The sequence below is a fragment of the Adiantum capillus-veneris genome, chromosome 21 (assembly GCF_014529385.1).
Source record: "Adiantum capillus-veneris isolate H3 chromosome 21, ASM1452938v2, whole genome shotgun sequence".
NCBI lineage: Eukaryota > Viridiplantae > Streptophyta > Polypodiopsida > Polypodiales > Pteridaceae > Adiantum > Adiantum capillus-veneris.
In genome coordinates this window covers 9891673-9913099 of record NC_140951.1, presented here as the reverse complement: position 1 = coordinate 9913099, position 21427 = coordinate 9891673, and the positions used below count along the sequence as shown (strand labels likewise).

General features: G+C 43.9%; 1 protein-coding gene across 1 annotated transcript in view; it reads left to right on the top strand.

Annotated features, from left to right (window-relative positions):
- LOC147430531 (uncharacterized) overlaps positions 1-11455 on the top strand; it is a 56766-nt gene extending 45311 nt beyond the window's left edge. Inside the window, exon 7 of the mRNA XM_086493148.1 lies at positions 11131-11455. Within this exon, the coding sequence (XP_086349274.1) occupies positions 11131-11182 (52 nt within the window). The 3' untranslated portion in view covers positions 11183-11455. The remainder of the gene's footprint in view (positions 1-11130) is intronic.
- The last annotated feature ends 9972 nt before the right edge of the window (positions 11456-21427 follow it).

The following is a 21427-nucleotide window of genomic DNA, read 5'->3' as shown; positions in this document are numbered from 1 at the left end:
GCTTGTCCACATACACATAGGGGTAGATGTGCACGTGAGATTATGCTAGGATAAGGAGTAGGGATGGAAAGCGTGCGGTCCAATTCTTTACTGTTTGTGTGGACCATGAAAGGAACCGTGAAATTCGTAGAGAGCAACTCTTGCCGAAGACAAACAAAGAATTCGAGGACTACAGGCCATTGGAGAGCGGGATTGTAGTGGTACAAGAAGGGAAAAGTTCTCGCATGATGTATATGCAAGAGAGATGTTTTCTACATGTTTTGTAGGATTAACAGACTATGGATTTATCACTTTTAGAAAGTGTGAAAACTTAAAGCGAGGTGAAAGACAACATGTAAATAGTGTACAGAAAGGTTTGAGAACCAATGGTTTGATAGAAGATGAGGAATGCATTGTAGGTGTGTTTGATGAGTGTTCATTTGTGGATACCATGCAAGACTTGGAGTCTTTAGTGGATTGTGATTTGTGTGTTGGAAATGAGGTTGCGAGAAAGTATGCTCCATAGAGATGTACAAAGTTGTTGAGGATTTTGAAAATGCTCAAGGTATTGATGTGCGAGTGGATACTAAATATAAGCTGTGGCAAACAAAGTGAAACCAGTGGCGTTACCTCTACCAAACGACTGCACAAATAAGATGGAACAAGCTTCTTTGCAACCTAGTCTTCGTGACCCGAGCAAGATTGGGCACAAGTTTACGCATGATTCTTTGAAGGAGTTAAAGGTTGGTTGCGGGGACAGTTTGACAGAAGGTGGAAAGATATGCTTTGAAGACATGCTTGCCAAACACAGAAAAGCTTTTGCATTTGAGTCGCATGAGATACGGTGTGTTGATCCTTCCATTGTTGCTCCTATGGTACTCCTAACTTCAAAGGAGCCCACAATTATTTCATTGAACAAGAGCTCAGATTGCCCGCATGCGCCCAGAGTGTCTTCACAATCCCTCATGTACCTTGGAACTTGCAACCTATTCCAGTTCCAAAGGCTCATTTGCCAAAACTCATTGAATTACTTAATGAAAAGATCAAGATGGGTATTTTGGAGCCTTCTTGTGCTTCATATTCAAATAGGTGGTTCACAATTCCAAAGAAAAATGGTTCTTTACGCTTTATCCAGGATATGCAACCTATCAACAATGTTAGAATTAGAAATGGGCCCATTGTAGATGAGTTTGCAAAGGCATTCGTAGGAAGGGCAATATATTCTATGGGGGATTTGTACTCAAGGTATGATCAATTCCAACTAGCAATGGAAAGCAGGGGCTTGAGTGCCATGAGGACACCTTTGGGTCTGGTAAGGATGTGCACCTTACCTCAGGGAGCAACTAATTTAGTTGCGCATATGATGAATGGTTGAACAAATTTCTACGTGACTTCATACCTCAAACTACGATGCCTTTTCTTGATGATGTGCCAATCAAAGGATGTGATGTAAGTGATATAGATGTGGCTCTGGACTTGAGGAGGTGCCGCAAGTATGTGGAAAATCATATCAAGATCTTGTCAAGGTTGGAAGAAGTGAACCTTACCTTGTCTGGGCAAAAGTCAGAGTTTGGTGTGAATGAAGTTCTTATTGTAGGACATATGTGCGGTCCATATGGTAGAAGGCCTTGTTCTACAAAAATTGATGTAATTCAAAGAATGAAAGAGAAATGTATAAATGTGACTGAGATTCAATGGTTTCTATGTGTGTGTGTGTTTTGTGTTATTTGGATTCCACATTATGCACATGTAGCAGAACATTTGTATCAACTTTTGAGAAAGAACAAAAAATTCCAATGGGAAGAAATGCATACACATGTCAGTGATTAACAGTAGTACACATTAGCGGCTCGTTGCTATTGCACCCCTCGCTCGCTTTCCATTGCTCCCCCTTCCCTGTGCCTGCTGCTCGCCCTTCCCCCCCTCTCGGACTGTCCTGCAGCAGCCTGTGTTGCCCCCCCCCCCCCCCCCCCCCCCCCCTCCTATCACTGCCCTCAGTTCCTCCCCTCGCGTTCCCCCCCCCCCCCTTCCCCCCTCTCTTGCCCCCTTCATCCCCTGCTCGAGTGCGTCTTGGAACTTCAACAACTTCATCGGCTTTTGGTGGTTTGATTGGCAATCGAGCTCCTCCTTCGCCTTTGCTTGCAGTCATAGACACAGATGGATACTCGTGCTCCACCCCAGAGGGCCTCAAATGAATCCTCCTTGACCGACCCTGTTGACCTTACCATCCGACTGCTCTATCGCCAATAGAGCAAGCGAGCCTTGCAACAGAGGTGGAGTGCCTCCAGGCCACCTCCGTCCTCTGCAAGATCATTGGCAGTCGTCCGAGTGGAGGGAAAGTGCAAGACCTGCTTCAGGCTCATCTCCTTGTTGAGGTGGGAAAGATCGTCGACATTCAGCTTCTCGAGCGAGCATACTATCAGATCGAGTTCGAGACCCCCGAGATGGCTTCGAGGTCATTTCGATGAGCCCATTGGCCCTTCGTGCGGTCAGGGCTCACTTCAGACAGTGGCGCTATGGGTTCGACCCAGCTACAAATGTTCTTGTGGAGGAAGCAGATTTGCCCATCTCGGTCTGCTTCCCTTAATTGAGGAGTGAGTACCTCCCGCTCCTTTCTAGGATTGGTTCCGTGATTGGAACAGTCTTGGAGACTCCACGCACGGCAGCGTCAATTGCTGCCAAGGCAACGACCATTCCCACAGTTCGCGTTCTAGTTCGGGACTCCCACACTCTGCCGAAAGTAGTCCTCCTATCAAGGGTGAGTGGTGGCTGGTTCCGACAGAAGGTAGAGTATTCAGGTCTCCCGTATCAATGCTTCATCTGCCTACAGCTGGGCCATCTAGCAAGGGCTTGTCCTCGTCGGAAACCTCGACCTACGGTGCAAACCCAGTCCTTGAGGGCGGAGCAGGCACAACAGACAGATACATTAGGCACTCAGGCTGGCACTTCTGCAGAGCCCGGTGCCCAGGCAGCAGGTCCACGACCAACAACAACAAGGGGAGAGCTCATCCCACTGCCCCCGCCCCCCCCCCCCCCCGGCCGCCTTGCATCAGTCCAACAGCATTGAGTTCCTACAGGGAACCGTTTCGACCCTCTTCAGGAGGACATAGTGGAGGCGAGACCGCAGCCTCACCACCATTCCCACCGCCCCCCTCCTCTACTCCATCTCCCCCCCCTCTGCCCCCCGCCTCCCCCGTGCCCCCCCAGTGAGGCTTCAATTGCTTATCTTGACCCGGCTCACGCCCCTCCTGCACAGGGGACTGGACAGTCTTCGGCAGCCCATCGTTCTCTTGGTAGTGCTTTCGCTACGAGCCATGCGGCTCGAGAGGGAGAATACTTCTTGAGGATGCCACTTTTGGTTCAGGCCTCCCCTTTTGTAGCAGTCCCTCTAGGACGTCCCAGTTTTGACATTCGTGGATGCTGGGATTCCTTTGACTACATCTTTACCCGTTTCCTCGGCGATCCTTCTTGTGACTTCGAGGCAGCTTGCTTCTGAGCACATGTGGTCTTGTTGGCAGCCAGGGACACAGAGGCGCTGGATACAGCTGTTGGATTTTTCTTTCCAGTGTGTGGCCGATATCACACTGAGTGGACGCTTCATTTAGTTTTGGATTGGTTGCAGGCCCAGGCTGTTGAGTTTTCACACCACACAAAAGATTTGGGAGCGATGGACGTGATATAGACACTCTGGCCATTGACCAAGTTCTATGCGACACCCCAGATGCATCTGGATGTAGGTATATTGTGGCTTACCTCTTTGCAGACACTCAAAGCATTCCGAGCTATGTTTTTGTCCATGAGGATTCTTGGTATGAGGATGTTGCTTTACGGACTGCAAGCTCTTCGTACGCTTGGGTCTCACAACACATGCATACATGCCTCTCTCGGGGTGGCTTGGATGCGGACTATTCCCCATCCAAGCTGGCCTCGAAGATTGCGCGGTTGGCTGCAGTAGCAGTGTCAGTTTTCACACACTGATCGATGAGGATTGTGTCATGGAACGTGCAGGGTCTAGGTGGACCCCAATTTGTGCGGCAGAAGGGCCGCTTGCGTCAAGAGTTACAGAGATGTCTTATGGGAGGTAGGATTGATATTCTCATGCAGAGGAGCATCATCTATGTGATAGCCGTATTTGGCGATGTGGTCAGATTTTGCGGGGCCACTCTGAGACTTTTTGGTCAACTGTCTTTGGGTCAGGAGGCATTCAAGGCGAGGTATGTATGACTATTGCGGATTCATGGCAGCCGGCCATTGTGGACAGGGGCATCATCATGCCAGGTAGGGCACAATGGATTACTTTGCAGGTTCAGGGCTGCCTCATAGGTTTCCTGAACATCTATGCGCCCAATCATGCGAGTGGTCGGGCCGAGTTTTGGGCACGGATAGTTGGGTCCTTGCCTCACGCAGAGCATTGGTGTGTGGGGGGGGACTTCACCATGTTGGAGGACCCCTCAGATAGGACAGGGCCATGTTACAGTGCACGAAGCTGAGTTGGCAGCTTGGGAGCAGCTATGCATGACCATGAGGATCTCCGATGTATGGCAACATGCAGGGTTTGTACGACCATCAGATAGCCTCTCTTTCTCTGTGTCTGACAGGAGAGTAGGAGGGGTGAATTTGTCGAGGATAGACCGGTTCTGTGCTAGTGACCACTTTTGTGACAGGGGAGGAGCAATATGCATTCTGGCAAGCACCACGTTCTTTGATGATGCGCCAGTGATCCTTACAGTTTCAGACACACACAGGAGTGGTAGCACCACGTTGCGCATCCTTGAGAGGCCCTTATTGATACGGAGCTGCGAGAGCAGGTTGTGACGCTTTGGACAGAGAGCTTGGACAATCAAGGCTCCCTTGTTGATAGGGTGGCCATGGGCCTCGCAGAGATTAGTCGTTTCTTTCTCTAGAGTGTGCCGCTCGACTAGTTGCGACTAGAGAGGAGGTGAGGCAGCTCCGTCGGGGCATTGCATCCTTGCAGAGGATGCAAGAGCAACACGTTGACAGCCCCTGGATGGAGGAGCAGATGCAGCAGGCTCGGCTCGTCAGGAGCTGATCACCGTTGAGGAGCGGCGACATGAGTTTGCATACTATCGTCATGCAGCTCAGTGGATCCAGGTGGCAGAGGATATGCATGCAGTTGCTACTGAATTTTACAAAGAGTTGCTTTCAGTTGAGCCTTAGTCATAGAGCCGAGATGCATGCAGAGAGCAGGTGTGGGCACAGATGCCTTGTTTGGTCACTGAGGAGATGCGTCAGAGGCTTGAGCTGCCCCTCTAGCCATAGGAGGTTCACGAGGCTCTCAGATCACTGCCACGCGGCAGTTTCCCAGAGGAGGATGGTTTGACTCCGAGCTTCTTCTTAGAGTACTGGGAGGTGCTTGGTCTGGATTTGTGTAGTGCTTATCAATACATTCTGCACATTGGTGAGATGCCTGACAATCTGAGCGAGGGATTGATCTTTCTTATCTCCAAGGAGGGAGGATCACTGGACGAGATTCGGCAATGGCGTCCCATTACCATTCTCAACTCAGCCTACAAAAGCTCTGAGTCTGAGAATTCAGCCACTGCTAGAGAGCATCATACATGGGACACAGACAGGCCTTGTCAAGGAGCATAGCATGCTTGACAACATCTTCACTTTCTGGGAGTCGACGGCCCTGGCTCGTATGAGGGGAGAGGACTTGGTTTTACTGCTTCTCGACTTTGAGAAGGCATATGACAGAGTGGATTGGGATTTCCTGGAGGGCACTCTACTTCGGCTGGGGTTCTCAGATGCTTGGATCCGGGGTGTGAACTCTTTACAAGCGGGCTCACAGTCAGGTGCTTTTGGCAGGGGGAAGAGGGGATCATTTTTCACTCATGCGATCGGTTAGACAGGGATGCTCTCTTGCCCCCTTCCTGTTTCTCTTCTACGTTGAGGCAATGAGCAGATTTTTGACTTAATAGGAGGTGGGACTGCGAGGCTTACAGCTGCCCATCAAGGGAGAGGAGCTTCTGGACGCAGGGTTTGCAGACGATTCAAGCTTGTACTTGGAGGGTCGAGAGGCCAACCTACACAGGTGTGAGCAGGCTCTCGAGGTGTTTTGTTGTACGTCGGGAGCGTTGATCAACTGGAGGGAGACAGTGGCTTTTTGGGTTGGCAGTGCTCCCATGCTAGAGTGGTTGCCAGGTGAGGGTTTTAGGTGGATTCCCCCTGGGACACCTGTAGGATATCTTGGTTGTCAGGTTGGCTTGGACTTGACACCAGAGCAGTAGATTGCTCCTCTCCTCCTGTCTATGTGGAGGAAGCTACTGCATTGGAGCTCAGTGCGGCTCTCTTTGGATAGCAGGGTATAGTAGCCAACCAGGTGCTCTTGGCTACTATGTGGTACATTACATCTTGCTGGATTTTCTCTAGCTCTTGCATCAGCTAGTTAGAGAGGTTTTTCAGGAACTTTGTGGTCCGAGTGTGATACACAGTCGGCTCGGGCTAAGGTTTCCTGGCAAGTCATCACACTACCTTGTTCCCAAGGAGGGTTGGGGATCATAGACCCAGCACGACAAAGTAGATCCCTCCTTGGGAAGTTGGTGATCAGAGGTCTTCTTCCAGGTGGAAGGAGCTGTTGTTGCAGCGGATTAGCGCGAGAGTCCCTCAAACAGGGGGCCCTTGGAGTCCCTCCACACGGTGGATTTTCACAGAGATGCGCAGAGTTAGCCTGAGAAGGAGGTGGGAGGATTGATTTGCTGTGAGCCTATTGTGGGCTTGGGAGCAGTTGGAGGGGTGGCCTGGAGCAGCACCAGCCCACTTGCATTGAGGAACGCTTGAGACAGCCACTTGTTTTGAACCATTTTATCCGCCACATGGTTGGGAGCTGACCACATGTCTCTTGGCCCTTGGGGTCCCATGGCAAAGGGGCCAGCCCGTTCGCTTGGGGGCTGTAGTAGTTCACACGTCTTCGAGAGGAGCTTCAGAGCACACGGTTCTAGGGCATGATAGGGGTAGAGAGCATGTGTCAGGACATTGCAGAGGCTCTACCAGCAGATTGACTCATCCCTTTAGAGCCGTCAGCTCCTCGCTGGATGGGGGCCTTCACGCGATTGGAGGTCCTCATAGCCATGAGGGCCAGCTCAGACTTTGGCTCTTGCTTGTTCTTTGAGGTACAGAGAGGGGGTCGTCTCCTCAGCATCCCTACCGAGGCACCCGAGGTGGTTGAGTGCTGCTTCCAGAGGATTCGAGTGGTGGGCATCAGCGGGAGGACCTGTGTCATCGACCCCGACCCTATTGCTTTAGAGACATGACACTGGTGACTTTGGGCATGGGAGAGCCGGCCTGTGACACGGCTACAGTGGGACCCAAGGGAGTGGTTCTAGCGAGACCCCTCTGCGCCAGCTGACACCCAGGGACACCCTTTTTTCAGTACACAGCTCGGAGAGAGGCTCGACCTGCTGCAGCGACCCACTGGCAGGAGGAGGGCCTCACGGCAGAGTTTCTAGCAGACTTTTGGGAGCGGTTGTGGGACAACTGACAGCCGAGGCAAGTTACTTTGTTCCAGTGGTTGGTGACACACAGAACGGCTGCAGTTGGTAGTTGGCTGGTCAACATGCAGAGCTTGCAGCCATCCACTTGAGACACAACGACATTGTCTGTGGGATTGCCCCATGGCACAACAGATGTGGCTTCGGATCCTGCAACTGATGCCTGCACTTTCGTCTGTTTGTCAGTACACTTGGGGAGCTGCTGCTTGGTCCATCCTATCGGGCCCAACAACGCACTTCGAGATGGCTTCAGTCACCAGGATGATTGTGATGCAGGATGGCAGAGCTACACTACAGCCAGCCACAGAGATCATCCCTCAGGAGTAGAGTAGGGATAGAGAGAGGTGTTGGGAGCTCTTCTGCGGCCTAACACTTTGGTTCATTTGGAGAGCCCGCTACTTTCACATTTTTGAGGCTCGACGTGTCCCTCCGGCGGAGATTGTTTGCGACTTTTGGCTAGAGCTGGTCCACACGCTCAAGGGCCAGTTTGAGGGGCTCCAAGGTAGCTATGACCGCATGCGGGAGCGCCGGGAGGCTTCTCTAAGATTGTGATAGCCTGGACCATTTTTCGCCATGGTTCAAGGCGTGCCCCGATGGCAATACAGACCACCAGTGTGGCTCTTCCCCCCACCTATCTCCTGATTTAGTATATACTTTATTTTTTCGTTGGGGGAGTCTCCCCATTTGCTGATGTAGCCCGATTGGGTAGGTTTGTTAACTAATGAAGGATCTTTTTTTGGAAAGAAGTTGTTGCTTATGTGTCCGACTTTGAGGAAAGTAAACTATGAATGTGGAAGGCATGTGATTGTGATAGTGGATACTAGCCCCACATGAATTGGATGGACGATTGGCCAAGATTGTGAAGATGGTAAGCGATATGTAGTGAGATTTGGAGCAAAGGTCCTAAGTGCTCGTCAACGCAATTATCCACAGGTGAAAAGGGAATTATGGGGAGCAGTTACAACACTGAATTGTGATAAAGAGTATTTGATAGGTGCAAATGTAATTGTCTGATTGTCTACTTGGAATGATCACAAGCTGCTCAACTCCTGACATTGCTATGTTGAGATGGATTGCCTACATAAAGCCCTTGAATCATGAATTTAAGCATATTACAAGGGAAGATAATCCAGTTGTAGACATGTTTTCCAAAGCAAGATATAAAAATGAAGAAGAAATGATTGTTGAGGGTGATGATGTAGGTACAAGGTTTTATTGTAGCTCTTATGCGCAGGGTGATTATGTTTTCTTGTCAAATGCACTTGAGTCATTTACAGAGGACCTATATTAAGGAGATTGGTTGCTCATTGCACTTTGACAAGGCAAGAAGGGCGGATTGATCAAGAGTTCAAAAGAATACGCAGAAATTACTTTTTGAAAGATGGATACTTGTGGAAGCATCCAAAACAAAGAAATGGAATGCCATTGAGGGTTGTGAATGATGAGGACAATAAAAGGGACCTTATAAAAAAGTTTCATGATAGATCCCTTTGTTTCACAAGAAAGTCAAAATGAAGGCTCTCATGAACATGTTATGAATGAGGATGAAGAAAGAGAAGATGATGCATTGGAATCCATTGGGAGTGATGACGAAATTGATATGTATGTTGACTTAAACAAAACACTGAACCTGCAAAAGATATGTGTGGCACATATTGAAGAATGTGCATGTTTAGAGGGGGTGGATGTTGTGCCGTGGCACGTGCATAATGTGAAACTAAAATATCTACCTCAATCTCAATGCTTTTGTTATGTGGGACCAAATGCTATGATGTACATAGTGATATATGCAAAAACAAATGCCACTATTGCAGTTCCGTATATACCTTGCCGGGACAGCGAGGTCCTGGATGTGGCACTATGGCATGTTTTGTCACATAAAAATATGCCTAGTTTGCTTTAGAAATGTACAAATGTCAAGTGTTTCGAAGTGGCACGCTCGTTTGGCCTAGAAAGTTCAATGCGGACGATCTCTACCAAAAATAGCAAGTTTTATGTGCAGGTGTAAGAGATGCATCCAGAGTGCTTGCCAAGTGGTAAAATGAGGTTCAAGATGAAATTTAAGCCCATGGGATTTTTCCACAATTTTAGGGATTTTTCTTAGCTCGTAAAATGGTAAAAAATGACTCAAAATGCCACATCACTCACGGTGCCGTGACTATGAGGAGTGAAGGAACGTTTTGGAAGAGCAATATCAACACTTCGATCTTTTTTGTGAAGGGATACAAAGCCTACACCTATGGTCTGCTAGTGCAGTCGTGTGCTATTCCAACCTTGTATTCGAGGTTGTGAGGCCACCAATTAGGGTTTTCCCACTTCAAATACTTGGGATTGACTAATGAAGTTTTGAAGCTTCCATGAAATAGCTACGACGAAGAATTGAAGCGTTTTGTTTAGGGTCTTTATCAGGGCGAAAGAGCACTACAACTATGCAATTGGGAGCGAGGCTACGCCAAATCATCACACACACACAAGAGTTTTGAGTTGATATTGGTAAGAGAAGCTTTCATGGCTTGAGTTTTGTTCTTTTTTAGTGTGTTTTTAGCTTCTCATCTTCCACAACTCGCTTGATTTTGCTTCGAATCCTCACAGTCAAAGGCCCGGCGCTTTCCTAGCCGCACTACGCACTTCTTGACAACGGAATGTCTAGGGAGCGTTTCGTTGTATGCTAGAAAACCTCTGAATGATGCAGACGGGATGTATGGGGAGCGTTTGGTTGTATGCTTGAACCTCCAAGCGATGCAGGTTGTGGTCTGGGGGGCGTTTGGTTGTAAAAGGCCTCTATATCTCCCGACCCAGACCTTTTTAGGTTATGCGGGAGGAGTGATGAGGGAGTCGTTGAACAGCTCGTGGCCCGGACCTCGGTGGTTATTTGCGGGGGGAGTGTTCATTGGCGACTTTATCTTTCTATGTCTTGTAACATGCATATGTGAGCATTTGTGTTGCATTGTGATGTGCCAACCACTGAATGTTCCTTATTGGATGAGATTCTTCTGGGAAGCCAACGACCCAGGAAATCAAGAGCTCCAATCACGAATGTGTAAAAGCTAATGGGAAACATGGACTAAAAATGCAAATGCAAGGCCATCATGTCCATACAACGCAACCTAGAATGTCACCATTTGGTGGTCACATATCTCCAACAGTATGTATGCATGTATACGTTCTCAATGTGTTTCTGTATTGTATGTATGTGTTTGAATATATTGCGGCATTTTAGGTTCAAACATTTTACGGTCGCAACCTATTTTAGAATTGAAGAATCTGTATCTTCCTATGTAAACGAGTTTGGTATTTAGGAATGCATTCTTGATTATTTTTCCACAAGGTAGTTGTATTTCATCAAGAAAGCTTCTCTCATTTATTTTCTTCATATGAATTTTCAATTTATTTTTTAAAGACGTTCTTATTGTTATTTCTCACTTGCATAGAGAAATTTGTTTCGAAATTGGTACTTTCATGATTAAAAAATGTCTTTCCTTGACGCAGCTTATATATTTTAGCTCGTCATAGTTCGTAGGTATAGAGACCTTTATACATGCATTTTGAATATTCAGCTTTTCAGGCAGTTGAGGGCTAGTTTTTCTGAAAATGTTCATTTAAAGGATTAGTTCTCATGGTACATACTGTCTCCTTGCAGGAACCGTCTTTTCGAGGATTATAGACAACAAAGAGGTTCAAGACGGACATGAACTAAAGCAGTTGATTTGAGGGTATAATCATGCTGGAACTTAACATGCACAACTTTTGCCATAGGAGATGTAGGGTGTGTATATCTTGTCATAAATCACAATGGTCATGTTTGATTAGACGTTAATGTGTACAGCACTAGAGAGACTACATTATTTGTTGGTGAAGGGTGATTTGTAAGATCTGTGCATAGAATATGCTATTGAAGTTTCTTTTTATCCTTACTTCCAAGTTCCATGGGCAAGTGCACTAATGGTTCAACTCTCGGTTTCCCATTCTTCTGTGTTAAAAGTTTTGTAATTGTATCAAAGATTTACTCATCCTTATTCACAATGTGTGGTTAGACGACTAATTTTGATGGTAAACACGCACCCCCTTTTGGGCGAGAGACATTCTTCATCGAGAACACACGCACATATGCATGCATATACCAGTTGATTAAGCAAGTTCAGTAAACTCGGAAGGAATTCATGGAATTAGAAACATTTGAAACCACTAATGAGCTCTAGAACAAGTAAACCAAGAATTCATAAAAAAAATTAATAATGTGGGAACAATAATGGCAAGTTGGTTTTAAAAGATGATATGTATGTGTTGCTTAATTCTCTCTTTTGTGATTCACATAGCGACGGGCGCCTAAATTTTCATTGTTTAGGAGCTGGCTAATTGCCACCATACCTGCTTATGTAAACCCTTTTAGTACCAAGGAAGATTACACAAAGGCAAATTGTCCTTCTTATCAATAGCATTATGATTTGATTGCATGGTAGCCAATCAAAGAGGCTTTTCCTCATCCCACAAATGAGAAGCCCCATCTTGTTGCCTTCTCTCTCTCTCTCTCTCTCTCTCTCTCTCTCCAAATGAGCTATACAAGTAACTTATGCACATGATTTGCACAATGTATTATAGCATAATAAGAGGCTTCGGTTGCGTTCCAACAAAAGCAATAGATGTCGTGGTTTAAACATGACAGCTAATGCCCAACATCCTCATTTATAAACTACCTTTCACAAGTCACGTTATGCTTGGACTATGTATGATACAACTTGTAACTTTCTAAATTATACCTCGAAGGATACATTTAGCAGTCTTGTCATCTCATTGTTTGCGGTATTGCTCCGGCACTAGCTATGCATTCAACTATTGACAACGTGCAAAACTCAACTTCCTACCATGTCAAGATTCATATGGATTGACACACCATAAAGCTTTTTGAGACACTCGCTTAGAATGAATGCACACATGGAAGTTAGTTAGAAAGCATGTGGGAAAGCCCATCTTTGACCATGTAGCACACTATTTTTGTAAGTAATAGTTTTTGGCTATATCTCTGGCACAATAATTTGCAAACCATGCATCTTCAAAGCAAGTATTGTGGTTGAGGCCATTGACAAGGGGGACCGAATTCATCATGAGGTTTCAAGGAAATGGTTTCTTGAGCATAATTTATAATGAGCAGTTTTCTATCTCTAAAAGTTAAGCAAATTTACACAGATACATTAACGACGATTATAGAGATACATCAACAAGAGGGTTTATTTTAACCTGTTAATTCATTTTTTTTAAAAAGGTCAATATATTCATGCCAACATTTTAACAGAGGGGTTTTTTAAATACCTTGTGAACGCTTTTTATATAGAGGGTTTCTTAATAGTGGACCCCTTGAATTTTATTAATTCTTATTAGAGTTTTGCTTCACCTAGGAGCCTTGTGATGAAGGGCATTCCAATTGCCTCTAATTTTCTTTAGTGTTTGTTGAATGTTGGAAATATAATCTCTTTTTGTCCTTTTTTTGTTTGTATAATTTCATATTTCTAGGACATGTGGAGTTATTTGGTTCCAACATTCATGAGTAGTCTTTTAAGAAAACAGGATAAAGATTCAAGTCAACCAACTCAAGGAGAACCCAAATAACATATAGTCATAGTTCGAAAACTCCATACTTGCTTTAAAAGGAGACAAGCGGTCTATGTTGTGAAGCTTAGCACAGATTTTATGTCAAGATGAGGACACTTTGAACGCTTGAAGTGAGAATGTAAGATGCTAAATTTTCATGTAGCTTTGGTGATCCCAAGAGGAATTTTGAGTTGGGGAGACATATACACCAATTTTTGTAAAGAAGCCTCGCCGTAGTATTGATTTCTACAATTAAGAGAAGTGAAAAATTATGCATATTAATAGTAAGGTATTGATCACAAGAAGACTTTTGCACCAACCTTGTTACACAATTGTCATTTGTACTATCGTTGCAATAACTGGCTAGGATCATATGGAGTGAATTAATTTCATGTGGAAATTTGTCATGAAGAGATCCATATCAATCAACCTCTTGGTTTTTCCATAAAAGAAGAACATAAGGTTGCTACCTGAGCAAGGCTTTGTATGTTCCTAAGCAAGCACCTAATGCATGGTATGAGAAAATACTTCTCCCTTGAATTGCTCTTTGATTTTGGGTAGTGCACTTGAGAGTCCACTTTATGCACACAACTATGAGGATAGTTTCAAAGTACATTGCATGCTAAAGCATTTAAAGTTAATGTCTAGCAAGCTTTCATTGTCACAACTCATGGTCTTTTGAATTATTACCTTGGCATACAAGTTGTATCCATTAGGGGACTATTCTCATAAGCACAACGAAAAGTTGTTACATTGCTTTGATTTTGGAAGAACATTTCTTTGTAATTATAAGGAACCAAGTTTAGATTCTACAATGTAGATGTTAAAAAGGCATCTTGTAATTATCTTTATTCAAATATGATGCCTTATGTATGTAACATTGGCCCAAATATATAATATGGTGTTTCCTAGTTGAACATTTTTGTTCATAGCCTTGACACAAAGAATTGGCAAGTGGTGAAGCATGTCAGTAAATACCTCAAAAGGCATTACCAATTTGGGCATTTTGCATGATATGGATGCTTGGCCATGATTTCATGCTTTTACTCACACTAATTGGACTAGTTGCTAAAATACACACATCTATTTTATTACCTTTTTGGTGGATCATGCATATGGTGCTTGAGTAAATAAAGTATATTGTAATTACAATAGAGGCCACATCAGGTTTTGAAGCTAAATGTATGAAGCATTCTTATAGCTATAGTAGAGCTTGTGTGGCTAAAAGGGTCATGAGTTCGATCTACACGTGGGATTTGATGCATCTAGGCCATTTTCATTAGTGCATAGATAAAAATGAAGAATCTAGGTGATCTTGCTCATGTGAAGCACATTGCAATGCACTATAACTATGCTAGAGATTGATCATCAAATACCTCCATGTAAGTCTTCACAAACCTTTCGAGTGTCCTGTTGGAATTAGGGTTGCAAGGACACACACATAGCTTGGAGAAGATGAAGAAGCTCAAAGCACACACCAGAGAGTGTATTGCTTAATGTGAAAATAGAAAGATAAGTTAGCCCTAGAGTGATGGGCGTATGTACAATGCACAAAGGGAAAAACCTATTAGTGCGGGAAGAAGTGCCGTGGAGGTGTTGAAAATTGTGTGCTTAACCCTAAGCACCATTAATGTGAGTTAGGCTATCGTGGATGAAGCCTTAAACTTTCCATGGTGCTAGGGTTAGAAGTGGGATTGATTCATTAGAGAAAAGCCTCTTAAGTAGGCTTAGTGCTTTACAATCATTGGCTAGAGAGGTTGCATCCTCTTGCTATTGGACTATGTCATCATCTGTCCTTTCCTAGGTGGCTAGAGGGATTTCCCATATGAGCCACAAGTTGGGCGTACCCCAACAATCACCCCCTTAAGGCAAACTTGGTTGTTTACAAAGATTTAATGTGTTCATGTCATGGTGTACGCCTAGGCTAACATGATTCATCTACTTGATACATCATGGCAGTTCAATTTGATTCATCACCATGGTTCAATGTCCCATGATACATCATAGTGGTTCTCTACCGGATTAATCGCTATCGTGCACGAGTGAGACTTAGGAGGTGCACTAGTAGTCCTAGATAGTACAAAATCATTCATTCATTCATTCATTCATTTGTGAAGAGGTCATCGTGTGTGTCCTCTTCAAAATCATCTTCATATCTTTGTTGTTGTCATGTGTCGTTGTTGATGTTGTCATTCGTCATGTCATTTTATTCATCTTCTTTTGTATGTTGAATTGCTTGATCTTCATTGGTGTCGTTGGTCCCTTTTGCCAAGGGTGCGGCCTTCATGGCTAATGGTGTGTAGCACACATTCATTCTTTTGTTATATTCATTGATTTTACCTTTGGTGGTGTTCATGTCCTAATCACGAGTGGCGTGTCATAGTAGATTGATTCCTTGATAGGCATGGCATACATGTCACAAGTGCATATGACAATGGCCTATGAGGAAGGTCATACTGTTGTGGTGACTGCAGTGTCTAGTCCTCTCCCAAAGGTGGACATACATGCGAAAGCATAGGTGTAAACATACATTCCATACATGAGGTCAAAGTAGTGCATGAAATTTTTCCAATTGATTTTAGGGTGTTCATGGTGATAAATACAAAGTTATTCAATAAAGCAAATACGTGCCTCTAATGATGTGGAAGGAACTCTTAGGTGAAGATACTACCCATAATTATGTGTGAAATATCTCTTAGAGCTCTTGAGAAAATGTTACTTCGTGGGAAGGAGCCCTTGGAGAGAGGCTTGTGGCTTCTTGAAACTTTGCTACTGCGTGGTAGAGGCCCTTGAGTGGGTTGGTAATCCAAAAAATCTCTGGGTTGACTAGCCATGGGATGGGAGGCCCTCAGGGGTAGACCCAAAGCATCTTGCTTAGGTCTACCAGGAAGCCGCCTTGTGTGAGCATCCTATAAAAGGCTTAAATTTCCTAAGATAGGATGTTCCCACCAAGTGGGTCAACAAAATAATCTCTTGCCACGAAGAAAGTACTATGATCATCAAATTCCTTTAGGCACACACGCGCACGCGCACGCGCACACACACACACACACACACACACAATTTTTTGAGCTACTATTTTTCAGAGAGCACTAATTCCAGAGAGAACTGCAAACTGCATCGAATTGCTGCTGAGAGCAACGTAGAATGCTTTTTTATTTTATTCACTTGGTAGTCCGCCAAAGGCGACGAGTGCCAGGCCGATGGTAGCTTTGATGGCATAGATTTTTTTTGGGCTTTTCATGCAACGATGTTTTTTCTAATAATTTAAAGGGAAAATTACCAAAATACCCCTCTAATTTGTGGAAATTCCCAGAATACCCTTGTATCTATTTTGGATGGATTGTTCAAGATTTTTTAATCTTTATTCCTTTTTTATAATTCAGATCCGTTTTTGCATGCTTAACATGTAATTTGCCACAAATTACCTTGCAAAAAAAGGCAATTATGTCTGAAGCTAATGAACCAATTCATCTCCAAAGCCTATATAATCGACTCAAATTTTGGATTTAGAATCTTATATTGATAAGCAATGAGTCTTCTTCATTATGTCTGAAGATAATGAACCAATTCATCTCCAAAGCCTATATAATCGACTCAAATTTTGGATTTAGAATCTTATATTGATAAGCAATGAGTCTTCTTATGAAAAGCTACAAAAATTTTAATCTTTGGAGAAATTTAATTTCACAACCATGGGTATTTTGGGAATTTTGGAAAATTTGAAGGGGATTTTGGGAATTTATGACAAAATATTGGGGTGTTTTGGGAGTTTTTGAAATTTGAGGGGTATTTTGGGAATTTCCACAAATTAGAGGGATATTTTGGTAATTTTCCCTAATTTAAATCTAGTGCGACGTGGTGGCTTTTGCATTCAGAAACCGGAAAAAGAGCCTTGGGCTCACCAAGTAAAAATGACAAGCTTTGCAAATTAGTTAATGATGCTAGGCTCTTCCAAATGCAAAGGTTAAGAGCTCAATGGAAAGGTGTCGTTATAGGCTATCTCCACACACAAGTCACACTTCAAATGAAAGACTTAGATTAAAGCATGAAAAATATATGGGAATGAAGATGATTAATCGATTAATCGGGTAAGGGGAAAGATTCCCCAATCAATCTATCATGGAAATGATGCACCTCAGATTCGCCTCCTAGCCTCGGTTCTGCTGCATAATCGCTTTGTCCATCTGTCGCGTGCCCCGCCCCTCCCCCCACACACACATACATTCAAGCCAGCCTGCTGCCTCTACTCGATCACGGCAGCTGCTGCTCCTAGTAGCTTATATGGATTTGGGCCCTTGTTCCCTGCGCGCTGTGGGTTAGCCTGTAGTCTCGGGCCTTCTACTCGCGCACAGAGCTTGCACCAGCCTAGAACTATCTTATCTCACACCATTCCCTCCCCTCCCCATAGCCCCCTACTCCAAACCGCTGCAAGACATCCTTGGTGCGTACCGGAGAGGGAGAGAGAGAGAGAGAGAGAGAAAAGAAGAAGAGAGTTTTAACGTCGCAAGAAACTATCCCAAGAGACCTTAAAGATGTAGCCGACGAGAGAGAGGGATGAAAGAGAGAGATGTCCGTTTGCAGGCAAACATGGAATAGAGAAAGACAAAGACATCAATAGCACTGACACACGTCCCAAAACGAGACAGAATTTATTTTCACTTTTTTTTTTCTCACTCTCCACCACAAACAAATTCCTCCCTCTCTCTCTCTCTCTCTCTCTCTCTCTCTCTCTCTCCCACGTGTTGTTTACTTTTGCCCTTTTACTTTCACTACTTTCACTAAGCTTGCAGAAGGATCTTGCTAGATACCCCTCAAAACAGCATGTGTGCCATCCTACTTGAAAATTTGTGCACACACACACAATTATTAGAATGTCATTAATACACCATTTTGTTTAGGTGTATACGAAATTGTACATTGGTAATTTATCCTATGACAAGCCAAAAATTCATGAGATATATACTCCCCCCCCCCCCCCCCCCCCCCCCCCCCGCCCCCCCCGCTCGATTTGAATGGATGGTGCCGATAGTACATTTAGAGACATTTTTAGCCATAATAAAAAATTGCTTGAAATACATGAACACTTCAGACAACTTTAGGCAGATACACCCATGCATGCCTGGAGTAAGCATTAATGAAAGTCACGAAGTATAGGGATTTATCCAAGGATGGGGTTTGCATAGGCCCACAAATATCACTATGCACAAATTGTAACTTGCATGTAGCCCTTACTAAACCATCCTTTGAAAACTTTGAATGTTGCATGGTACCTAAACTACATCCTTCACAAACATGCTTAGACGGTGCTTCAAGAGGCGGCAAAGAAGCAACCATATTAGATTTATGAAAACACAACAAGCTGACAAAATTTAAGTGCCCAAAATGTACATGCCAAAGTTTTGTATTTGAAACAACCTTTGAATCCACAACTACATTTGAAAAATTCTACCCACGGTTATCTTACAAAGTGAGCTTATACATCCCACACCACAAAATCCCAGATGCAACAATTTCATCACCAAAACTCAGATCATGAATTGTACATCTGTCATCAAGATTTTTTTTTAGATATAGACAAAAAGTTTTTTCAAATCTCTAGTACATAAAGTGCAATAGCAAGTGTAAAAGAATTGCCATTTGTAGGAGTTCAGTTAATCTTTCCAACTCCCTTGAATGGATAAGAGGCATTGTTGGCACAAGTGACCGTAATCCCATGAGGATAGTCTCAAGAGAGGTAAACAAGTCATGATGCAAAGTAATGTGCTTTGTAGCACCACTATCAAAGTATCAAACATGTGATTCTGCACCAAGTCACATACATGCAGCATGGATAGAATGATCGTGAGTACACTTTACACTAAATTCCCATTCTGCATCTACATCAAAATCACAATCTCCATTTATCGAAGATTCTGCAATAGCTGCACATGTTGAAGATATGGCCTCTTTATTATTAGTTTCTTTTTCCTTCAACTTAGGACATTGCTTGATCAAGTGATCATTAGCCTTGCAATAATGGAAACGCATCTTCTTGCCTTTTTCATCAAAATTCCCATGCAAGTTTCTGTCAGCAGAAGCACTAGACACAACTGACCTATTACTCATGGAAGAACCTCAAAGAAGTGGCTACATTACTATTACTCCTTCCTCTTTGACTAGCAACCAAATGCTATTCAAATACACGCTATTTAGCGGTGTTCTTTCTTGAAAGTGACTCTTGTAGTAGCAGCAATGTGCAGAATGCATCAAACTTGATAGCTTGAGGGTTTCCTTGGTTCATAAGTGTCTAAGTATTAGCAAAAGCATGGTAACAGTGTCAACTCATCAAGAAAAGTCTATACAAGTGAATTTTCAAAAGTAACTTCACTTGTAAAAATGAGTTGCTGATTGATATCCTTGATACCAGCAAGAAAAATGCACAAATAGAAAGATAAGTTATCCCTTGAGTGATGGGCGTATATGCAATGCACGAAGGAAAAGACCTCCTAGTAAGGAAAAAAGTATCATGGAGGACCTAAGTGTGTTCACACTCATCACTACCACATATACGGTAACATTTCCTACTCCAATGAATTGTCGTGCTGAAGGGCATGGGGAGATTTTCAAAGTGATGTATTCAATATGTTCCATTATTAACTAAAAGATGAAGTTAGTGGAAAAGGATTAAATAATTCAATGCAAATGTCTGTATAGGTTAGATTTTACTCAAGAAATCCATGTATAAACATATTTTCTACTAATGTGAGGATCCAAAAGCAACTCTTTTTGAATACATGTGTCTAAACACGCCCTATGGCTAGGAGCCTATGAGAATAGGGACTAGTGCGATCCCAAATCTAGAAGATGCATGCATTGCAAGGGCTCTATATATAGGGGGATGTGGTGTGTAAGAGTTGGTTGTGTGAAGCTTTAGTGAGGTAGAGCTAATGGTGTTAGGTTTTCTCACTGCAATTTGGTTTCCCCTAGAGATGTGATTGAAGCCTCGTAGGGATCCTACTGAGTAGGAGACATACTTATTTTATAAGATTTTGAAATTATTGTCCAACATACAGAAGAACATCAAAATATCTAAAACCGCTAATATCTACAAGTGTATATATATTATGAAGGGGGTCACGTCAACTATGCAATCACCATAGAAGGTGGTGGGTATATGAGTTCTCTAGCATTTGCAAAAAAGGGGACAGGTTAGTGCTTTAAGGTCCGTAGACAGGGGTTTTTCTTGTATGTTATGTGAGCCACATCCATTGATTTTTGTCTATTATTTTGGCTATCTCCATGAACTGATCCTCTAAGATGTGCTTGTCATCCTTCTCGAGAGAAATTACATGAGCCACAAGTCTCCCCCAATAAGGCATATACCTAATCCTTGGACCATGTTGAGCTTGTGGTTTCCTGTGGTGGTGGTAAGGAGAGAAGTCTTACTTGTCATCTTTGTTAGCTTTGATGGTGGTTGTCGCTTCTTCGGGCACATAGCTGTGCAATGCCTCAAGGGATATACCTATGTCTAGGGGCTACTAAAGAGCTGTGTAGAGTTTGGTGAGGCTCACTCTTTCAAATTCATTCCTTTCCTCATTGGTGAGATCAGGAAGGGAGATGGATTTATGAAAGAGTGCATGGTGCGTGAATGCATGTGTGTGTGGTGCGGTGCGGAAGAGAGGAAGATGAGAAGAGTGCACGACTGTGTGGGTGTAGCAAACCTCTTAGTGATGGGGAGCACCTTATTCTTTGGTATATATAAGAACAAGGGTAAATGGTCAGTGAGTGGTGGATGGTCGGCCACTAGACATGTGGCCCCCAGAAAAGGCACAATGCGTTTATCCCAACAACCTTCCAGTTAAAGGTGAATGTGCCAAAAATAAGTGGGTCCTACTAGCTAAACTACTAGTATGTACAAGAAAATAGGTAAAAGACTCTCTCAACCTTTGCCCACTGGCTCGCTCCGTCGATCTACATGGATCTATATCGGCTCTAGTGATAGGTGAGGGGGTGTATCCACACTAGAGCCGTGACAATCTCTGTTGCAAATGCTCCTACTGTAGCTGCTAGGTTGAGCCTCGACACTAGTAGGTCGTAGATGAGATGTTCGAACGCTGACAAAATCTATGCAAACCTGGTTGTCCTAGCCTTCCCTTTGCTATGTGCATGAACTATATCATCAAGACTATGCATCACGTATGGATGTGTCATCTCTAACACTAGGAGGATAGCTACGTCCCTCTCACCTGTATATATCATCTGGGATATCTATGTCCCTCTCACTTGTGTCCTAGCATCAACTTATCATCCTCTTGCATATCAAAGAACTTCATATCCATCATCTTTGCATGTGTATCTAGGGAGAACTC